This window comes from Corticium candelabrum, chromosome 1 (genome assembly GCF_963422355.1).
Source record: "Corticium candelabrum chromosome 1, ooCorCand1.1, whole genome shotgun sequence".
In the NCBI taxonomy this organism is placed as follows: domain Eukaryota; kingdom Metazoa; phylum Porifera; class Homoscleromorpha; order Homosclerophorida; family Plakinidae; genus Corticium; species Corticium candelabrum.
The window spans coordinates 780825-790824 of record NC_085085.1 but is presented as its reverse complement, the minus strand read 5'-3'; the positions used below and the strand labels follow the sequence as shown (position 1 = coordinate 790824).

Sequence of the window (10000 nt, the reverse complement as noted above, 5' to 3'; positions counted from 1 at the left end):
TCTCCCTTTATTCCTTTCTCTCCTTTTCCACCTTCTTCTCCTTTTATTCCTTGTGGACCTATCTTCCCAGCATTACCTTTACTGCCGACATCTCCAACTAATCCTCTCTCTCCTTTCAATCCTTTTTCTCCTTTCATTCCATCTCGTCCGGGCGATCCGTGCAACCCAGGTGATCCAGGAACTCCTGGAACGCCAGCAGGCACACATGTCTACGCAGTAAACAAAATCAGAATAATATATTTTAATTACTACTTGATTAGTCATCATAACCTGCTGATTTCTCTCATCTGACACGCTCTGACCAACAGAAGTAGCAATGACTTGAATGAGCACAAGAACTGTCACAAAAAATGAAAACATGATGATGACCGATATCCTCGATACTGATGAAGTAAGCTGGTGAGCTTGCTCTTATATACTCCTCCTCACACACCCTCACATCCGGGGTGGGTACAGTCTAGTCTGAATTTCCACGTAATCGTATGTTTCCAAAATCATCTACAAATGATGACCTCAATATGTTTTCATATCCAGTCCCTCCCCCTTTCTCATTTCCCGCCTAAAAGTTCATATTGTCATTTTCATAATCAGCACATCATTTTCTACAACACCCTATTTACATTGATCTCTCACATTGTCACCCACAACTGAAAATATGCTAAAGTGTGCAAAACTTATTAACTCACTGCACGTGCTTTCTCACTAGTCTTGTACCAGACCCTCTGGCGCCATTGTGCCCGGTTCCAATATAACATGACAATTCAGTTAGTAGAGTATACATTCGTCCCCATTGGTGACACTCTACAACATCCTCAGATGTTGCACTTTCAATGTATGGGTCCGCAAATGTGCCCAACATTTTCATTCTGATTATATTTCATTTCTTTTCAAAGTTTAGTAAACGACAATAATCACATTTGGAGTGTCTGCATGATGACTATCATCTTACAGTATACCTTGACTTACCATTGCAAATTCTAACATCTACAATAAGCACGAAATGTTGCCATCTTTAAAACAAAAGAAAGATACGAGCTACTAAATCGTCCCGGATAATATGGTTTAAATACATAATCTTTCTAGTTGTTTTCTTATTTGATTTTAGTGTTCCAATCAAAAAGACAGAGTTTGTTACAACAAAATGCAAAAAACCCTAGAACAACCACTTCATGATATTTAATTATTTTACTATTAATTTAATTTAAAGTGTGCGTGTGCATGTGCGTGTGTGTGTGCATGCGCGCGCGCGTGTGTGTGTGTGTGTGTGTGTGTCACAAAGATGGTGATCACGCTATGGCATAATTTCTTTGGGCAGGAAACTCACACACAATTGCCTCTCTCGACTCACGAGTACCAATGAATATCATCTGGTCATTGACTGAGGGTAGGAAAGGCCCTGACTGCAACAAAGTCCATCAGCCACTGCTGTAACGGTGGGACTTCGAGTGCCCACACCACAGTTGCAACTGGCATCGCAGTCGGAGCTCCTGCAAGTACCTGGCCAGGATCCAAGAAATTGCTTAGCACGGCCCATAGTTCTTGCATAGTGCACAGAAACCCGGCCAATAGGCTGGGGGTGTAATTGTGTATAACAGCACCTCCTTATCCATTTGACATTTTGCCATGGTGTGTGTGTGTGTGTGTGTGTGTGTGTGTGTGTGTGTGTGTGTGTGTGTGTGTGTGTGTGTGTGTGTGTGTGTGTGTGTGATTGAAAGAGTTTGTGAGATGATCGGCTATACTGTACAGGCTGAACAGAGATTCTAAAGATGTGTTAGCATGAAACACACACACACACACACACACACACACACACACACACACACACACACACGCACGCGCGCACACACACACACACACACACACACACACACACACACACACACTAACAAACGCTGGTAATTATAAAGACCTTGTTGTTTGAAAGTCTGATGACAAAACTGACATAGAATCCTTGAGGTGGTGGAATGACAACGTTAGTGACTAATCAAACCTGCCTTGTTAAATACCTGAAATGAGCAGCCAGGATGGGTACAATGCAGAAGACTCACAGTTTTTACAAGTCGTTGTTCTTGCTGTCGTTTTCTGTCATCTCTGAGGCTCTTCTCTTTGTTTTCTGCTGCCTTGTTGAAATGCTCTGCGCTACGTTTGATGATGGAGCACCAAGAGTTCCATTCTTCAGCTTTCTTCCTCCAGGATTCCAACAAGTTACACTGTTTGAGGTCACCAGATACAATGTCATTCGAACGACGCTTAATTCTGTCCACCAACATTGCGCTTGAAACAAACAGGAGCAGACACAAGAAGCTGCTTGGGCAAGCGATCATTGGACATCCTTGAGAGACGTCCAAGAAAATGGAAACAACGCTGTGAGATCCTTTGCTGTTTGGCTATCTTGCGTATCGTAGTGTGACGTTTCTGCTCCCTGACCGAGATACCCAATATATTTCGAAGGCAATGAATCAAAAAGGACTCAAGACCGAGAACATGAGGCTCAAGGAAGACAGTGCACTTAACACCATCAGCAAGGTTGGAAGGATCACACTGTTCAAAAGACAAACCTTGGTGCTGGTCTTGATCTTATGTTGATACCACAAGATCCAAGAGAGTGACTGGAAGGCATGTGAGACTTTGCAAATTCTGGAATTAATCTCTGTGTCCAATCCACAATCATTTTGAGCAATGCTGCCCAAGTACTGGAAATGAGAGACCATGCACTTCAATAGGCTTGTTTCCTGGCACAAGGTGGATGGGTACAGGAGGTTGAATGTGCGAGCACTCAGAAGATATAACTGCTAAGGTTTTCGTCTTTTTGTAGCTAATAGCAAGACCCAGTTTCTTACAGCAGTTTGATAGAGAATCCAGTATTGTGGTGAGGTCAAACCAATTGTCAGAGAGAAGAGCCATATCGTCGGCATACTCCAGATCAGTCACCAGATATTCAAATCTCAAGATCTTCCTGTTCCCGACAAAATCAGCATCATACAGGTAGGCTATTTTGATGGGCATTCCTCGTGATTTGTGCTCGTCGAGAGCCATGTGAATGGCAACATCAAAGTATAGAGATTGAATAAAGTAAGTGCCAACACACAGCCTTGCCAAAAACCGACGGTAACAAAAAACTTGTCCAATGCATTCCTATAAGCCTTTACTGCAGCACCGGAAATCTCGTGTAAGACACAAATAATTACTGGCCAGCAACTTGATCGAATCGTATGCCTTTTTAGATCAATAAAACAAGTATAGATCGGATGGTAATATGCTCATGCTCTCTCCATCAATAGCCAAAGAGACAGAGTTGGTCAGCAAAGCATCTACTGCAACGAAAACCGCACTAGCTTTCACGGAGTTGTTCTGCTCTGGGCTTGAGCTGATTTAGGATAGCTTTGGCAAACACCTTACCAGGCATGCTTACATATGACGTGGTACAGTTGGAGTAGCTCCAACATGCGCCATGCACATTCCGTGTAGATGTTCAGGATAACTCAGCTTTCAAAACCAAGAAGGTAAAGTCTACACACACACACACACACACACACACACACACACACACACACACACACACACACACACACACACACACACACACACACACAATGGCAAACTGAAAAGCTGGCCAAAAAGTCAGTGATTGTCAACATCCCATTCAGAGATTAATAGCCATTTATACCCTGAGTCAAAAGAAGCAAAAGCACGTAAACTCATTGATTAAAGCAATTACAATATAACTCAGCCCCAACACAAAGCTGACTGATCGTGGGAGCATCTTTAGGTGGTGTCAAATAGGTAAGCTATGTACATCCTTTTGTACCTTGACAAATGAACAGTCACAAACCATCAGCCATAAATCACACATAAATCACTCATAAACACTCGACAATAGACCTAGCAGCTATAAGAGAGTTTGGTGATGCAGTGAACAAAGACAAGTATCTGGTGGCAATTGACCGTAACCTTAGTAACAAAGTCATTGGTCGTCTTGAAATTTGAATCCCAAAAGACTTGCTCTATTACAGTACATTGTCTGGTAATTAGCTGGGTACAGCTGTATTTGACAGCCGGGTATTGACCTGTTCTTCGTACTCGTTCCACAAATGTCATTTTGTCATCCCTTCCTGAACAATGCGACTCAAAATCCACGCTATACTTAAACACCAATGGTGACCCTGTTGCACGATCTAAAGGCAGTCATGATGTGGTGACAAATAATTACAGTTGGACATCCCTCTTTAGATTATACTGTATCCGTAATAGTGCCCCATATAATAACAAAATAATAATGCCCCATGAAAACAGATAATTTCAGACAACAGACTACAGTTTACTTCAAATGAATTTGAAACGTTCTCACAATCAACTAGAATTAAACACATAAAAGCCCACCCTACCATCCATCAACAATGCTGCAGCAGATCAATTTGTACAAACATTTTAAATGCTGAAATAGATCAGAAATGACAAGATGTCCTTTCATCATCAGCTGGCAGCCATCCAATTGGGATTAAGAAGCACACTAGCTGCCACAATACTTGCTGAGTTGTTCTTGAAAATCACATTACAACGGGATTGAATCTTCTTCATCCAAACATTAAAGCAGTTGTTGTAAGCAACCAGGAAGAACAGTTAGAGGGTTCTTTGTGATTCATAATTACATACACTGTCTACACGTGCAGACTGTTGGACAAGTTCTATAGAAACTAAACAAAAAGAAGTAAGCCCTACACTCAAGAAGGCAATAGAGTTCTAAACACAAAACGAAGACAAAGAAGACGACTTGTTATCTCTTATCACTGTGGGAGGAGAAAACACAGAGAAGAGACGAGTGCTACTGTATCACCTCAACAGGAAGAAGATGTGTCACAAATGACACAAAATGTGTCACACAGTTCATGATAAAGCATGCAAAACAGTTACAAAGAAGACATAACTACAGCATGCAAACAACAGTACGAAATCCAAAACAGCCAACGACACAAGCACATCACATGAACACCATGTGCACAGACAATAAAAAGAAGTTCATAATGTATGCAATTGCTTCCAATGCAAGTCAAGATTAACTGATATGATTGTCACTTCCCACAGGAAATGGAAATGGGAAAACGTGTCTGTCTGAAGGGGTGAAAAGGTGTTCCACTAAAGCAAACGTGTACAGTGATAAAAATGATTACTGGGAAGCTGGTGAAGGTGTGTCATGTACCAGTACAGAACAAGGAATCAAGATAGTAAATCCAATTAGTATGCATTGGTACTCAACAAAGAAAAGTTTGCTTCACTAGCATTTATGTGACCGAAGGAAGAAAGAATTGCAACGTTAATTGTTCAAATCACTCCCTTTAAAGAAGGTTCATTGCCAGTCATTTCTGCTGAATTATAGAGCTGTATCGTATTCTACTGTACAACTGGTAAACGATACAACACTTGTTCTTGACAAACTGACAACTCGGTTGCTTACACTAAGTCCTAGCTACTATTTGGTGCAATCTTGAGAAACACTCTAATCTAGAAACAATTCTGTTCAAGACATACAAACAAGAGTTTGTCACTCACCTTGTTCTAGACTTCAAATTACAGCAAAACAGTCAAATAGAAGTGAGACCAAATATCGAAAAGATTTGCCAGTCAGTGACGTACGTCTATGTAGAATCCATGGTTTGACCTAAACACACAAATCAGTGCTAGCTGAGATACAGACAACAAACTGAAGCAGTTGGAGACGATGTAGTTGACAAAACAGACATACTTACCTTTACCCATATAAGTTCTCAAAGCCAGAATCTACTCTGATAACAGGAAATGATACTTGCAGTCAAACATCATTATGCATCGACGATCAAGTCACAACCAGTTTCTGTCAATACGACCAGAACCACCCCAAACGTATCTAAACAATAACCACAACTAGCCATACATGACATATAGTTCTAGATTGTAGAGTAGGAAGGAGATGTCAAGTTTGGTATAGTAGACAGTCCTAACTCCACACTAAAACACACTATATTAAACAAAAGTTACAGAAGAATAAAGCAGCTAAATCTAACGTTATTTGATCTATAAGCCATACAATTCAAATCTTTACTAGTACTTTTATCAATAACGTTACACATCCATTTGCCTCCAACTCCACACCGCATTCCAATAATCTTGATTTATGTCACAGAATTCACGTCTGTGTGTGTGTGTGTGTGTGTGTGTGTGTGTGTGTGTGTGTGTGTGTGTGTGTGTGTGTGTGTGTGTGTGTGTGTGTGTGTGTGTGTCAAGTTGTGTGTGTGAGTTCAAGCTAATTGTTTGCATTTTTCTTATCATAATGAACTCATCGAGAAAAACACTCAGTAGTGTAGCTACAAAGAAGCCCACGAAAGACCAACTGCCTCCAAATTTTGAAGTGAGTCCCACCTAAATTCTTTGACTCTCTCCTGCCTTACTCGCAAACAGAACCCGATTCAATAACGTGACTTGGACTCACCACATAACATTATTGGCTGCACAGACATTCTTCTATGATAGACCAACCTTTGGCTTGTAGGATCATTTAACCAACATACCAGCATGCTACCCTAAGTCTATCCTATAAAGCAGATCATGTACAAAACTCTAAATTTGTAGTTAAACTTAATAACAACTTTGTGTGTCCAATTTACTATTGACCTCATTTATTAGTCAATATTAATATCAATAACATTATTTTAACTCCTACAATAATTTTGATTTCTCAATGCCACTTAGCACTGGTTCTCTTAATTAAACAACTAAAAGCATACATATCAATCAAGTTTGCATGTGATACACAAATACCATGCATGATATCACTGTAATCAGAAAGTTGACTGACTTCAATGCTGGGAGTGTCTAACCTATATGAAACACTCGTTGTACATCCTTGTCTTTTGCTCAGCATGCATGCAAGCATACATATTTATCTAATTACCTTTTAGTTCTTCTCAAAATTTTAGTAAAATATTATAGAATAGAATCTTAAAAATGAGAAAGTCAGTAAACTGGACAATCAAATGGACAAGCAAGTTTTACTAAATTTAGTTTCTTTCTGCTATCGACATCTACTCACTAATCATCAGACATCAGATTTACATGTTTCATTGACACTTTGTGTGTGTAACTTTTGCCAGAGATCTCCTTCCTAACATATTTATGGATAAATTGTAATATGATCACTTGCACTCAAACATCACAAACACAAGACTGCCACACCCACAACTCAATTCACCATCTACACAAACAATTAGATTGCTGTCATGTCAGCTGCTCTTCTATTGCCTTGTACAAAAGTACATCTGAGTGCACAGCTACTGTATTACTTCACATACACCAGCATTCCCATAGAAGGGAGTTTTAGGGAAAATCATATTCACAACAGTTAGACTGGCCTGACGTTAGAACGTTAAATACCGACGTGGTCTATCAACACTCTAATATGATAGAGAGAAAATTAATAAAAGTCAAGAAAAGAAAAGAAGCAGAAACGTTGTCAGTTACAAAGCATCCGGGGCTAAGAAACTGCGAAGTAAATAGCCCGTATGTTTTTAATAAATTTAAGTTAAGATTTCTAGATGCAAGTCATCGACATTCCTGATGTCGGGAAGCAAGCTGAGATGGATTGTATCACCGGGAAACCGTTTTTTCTGTAACTTTTATGGACGATATTGATTGTTAGTTGCAGCTACAATGTAACATGTTCAATTGTAATTAATCATGCAAACACTCACATACGGCAAAGAGAGACATGCACGCGCACCATCTAGCGTCCTACTTGAGCTACCTTGTACTGTACGTACTGCAAACTATACTGAACACAAGTTCTAATTTCTCTCTAATTCAGTCACTTTTGTGATGGAGGAACTTCTGCAATCATAATGCGAGATACTGATTGCCATCCTGTAAGGCCATCATACGTTGTTGAACTCCATTCGTTACAGTTTCCAATGTTGAATCCAATTGTGACTTGACCTGCTGGAATGTTCTCACAGTATCCCTCAATCTGTCTGTGACGGCGAGAATAGTCATTAGCTGGACCACCATACACAGCTCCCTCAATAGTCATAGGTCCACTGCACTCGTTACCGTTGAATGTAAAATACCATCGAGAACAGCAACAACCACTGGTGCAGAAAACCCTGAGATTTCCTGCATATGCAACATATTTAGCTCGTGGGGATATCAGAATGTCTCTGCAAGTGGGAAGCCTCTACTCGTGCCATTCAAGCTGTTGAAGTTAGATTGGCTGATGGCTTGCCTTTTGTTTCAGAACGGTCTTACCGTCTATTAAAGAAGAAATGCTAAAAAATGTAGTAGAGTCAATTACTAAAAGTTTAAAAACCAGATTGATCAGATCAAGTTGTATACTAAAAATTGTCTCTTTTAACGCGCGCAGGCTATAAACGCTGCTTAAGTAGAGCCTAATTGTTTAACGCACGTTACATAATTTAATTATTCACTACACATTTTTATGGTTCCCGGATATGATCAGGACTCGTCTAATGCTTGTCGGTTTCTCTCTATTGATAGTCATTCTATTGTTGTATTGGCTATCTCTTTCTAATATCAAGTGGTTGAGAAGGAGGGTGGAGCCCTCCACTAACTATAATTTGGTTGAGGAGAATAAATTAATATCAACTGGTTGTAGTAATGTTTTTCATTTGTTGCTGAATGGCAACATTCAAGACAAACTGATTAGAGGAAGGTTCGATCCACATGTGGATGTTATGTTGACAAGACAGAGAAGAGAAGTGTCTATGGAAGCAGAAAGATGGTGGAAAGTAAGACAAGAAATCATTAATGTATGTATGTAAATAAGACAAGAAATCATTAATGTATGTATGTAAATAAGACAAGAAATCATTAATGTATGTATGTAAATAAGACAAGAAATCATTAATGTATGTACGTAAATAAGACAAGAAATCATTAATGTATGTATGTAAATAAGACAAGAAATCATTAATGTATGTATGTAAATAAGACAAGAAATCACTAATGTATGTATGTAAATAAGACAAGAAATCATTAATGTATGTACGTAAATAAGACAAGAAATCATTAATGTATGTATGTAAATAAGACAAGAAATCACTAATGTATGTATGTAAATAAGACAAGAAATCATTAATGTATGTACGTAAATAAGACAAGAAATCACTAATGTATGTATGTAAATAAGACAAGAAATCATTAATGTATGTACGTAAATAAGACAAGAAATCATTAATGTATGTACGTAAATAAGACAAGAAATCATTAATGTATGTATGTAAATAAGACAAGAAATCATTAATGTATGTACGTAAATAAGACAAGAAATCACTAATGTATGTATGTAAATAAGACAAGAAATCATTAATGTATGTACGTAAATAAGACAAGAAATCATTAATGTATGTACGTAAATAAGACAAGAAATCATTAATGTATGTATGTAAATAAGACAAGAAATCATTAATGTATGTATGTAAATAAGGCAAGAAATCATTAATGTATGTATGTAAATAAGACAAGAAATCATTAATGTATGTATGTAAATAAGACAAGAAATCATTAATGTATGTATGTAAATAAGACAAGAAATCATTAATGTATGTACGTAAATAAGACAAGAAATCATTAATGTATGTACGTAAATAAGACAAGGAATCATTAATGTATGTATGTAAATAAGACAAGAAATCATTAATGTATGTATGTAAATAAGACAAGAAATCATTAATGTATGTATGTAAATAAAACAAGAAATCATTAATGTATGTATGTAAATAAAACAAGAAATCATTAATGTATGTATGTAAATAAGACAAGAAATCATTAATGTATGTATGTAAATAAGACAAGAAATCATTAATGTATGTATGTAAATAAGACAAGAAATCATTAATGTATGTATGTAAATAAGACAAGAAATCATTAATGTATGTATGTAAATAAGACAAGAAATCATTAATGTATGTATGTAAATAAGACAAGAAATCATTAATGTATGTACGTAAATAAGACA

General features: G+C 37.8%; 2 protein-coding genes across 7 annotated transcripts in view; one reads left to right on the top strand and one right to left on the bottom strand.

Moving 5' to 3' along the window:
• Positions 1-7468, bottom strand: part of LOC134187534 (collagen triple helix repeat-containing protein 1-like) — an 8261-nt gene extending 793 nt beyond the window's left edge. Inside the window, exons 1-5 of one of the 5 annotated variants that reach the window (XM_062655683.1) lie at positions 7064-7468; positions 5745-5881; positions 5548-5656; positions 271-559; positions 1-209 (exon numbers count right to left, since the gene is read on the bottom strand). The exon at positions 1-209 is cut by the window's left edge and continues 178 nt beyond it. In XM_062655683.1, the coding sequence (XP_062511667.1) occupies positions 1-209; positions 271-360 (299 nt within the window). In that variant the 5' untranslated portion in view covers positions 361-559; positions 5548-5656; positions 5745-5881; positions 7064-7468. Of the gene's footprint in view, positions 210-270; positions 1016-5547; positions 5657-5744; positions 5882-7063 lie in introns of those variants that run through there. The other 4 variants (XM_062655697.1, XM_062655689.1, XM_062655707.1 and 1 more) reach the window with 4 other exon arrangements.
• Positions 7469-8484: 1016 nt separating this feature from the next.
• LOC134195550 (CMP-N-acetylneuraminate-beta-galactosamide-alpha-2,3-sialyltransferase 1-like) overlaps positions 8485-10000 on the top strand; it is a 4189-nt gene continuing 2673 nt past the window's right edge. For both annotated transcript variants that reach the window (XM_062664599.1, XM_062664593.1), the window contains exon 1: positions 8485-8771. In XM_062664599.1, coding sequence (XP_062520583.1) covers positions 8762-8771 — 10 coding nt within the window. In that variant the 5' untranslated portion in view covers positions 8485-8761. The remainder of the gene's footprint in view (positions 8772-10000) is intronic.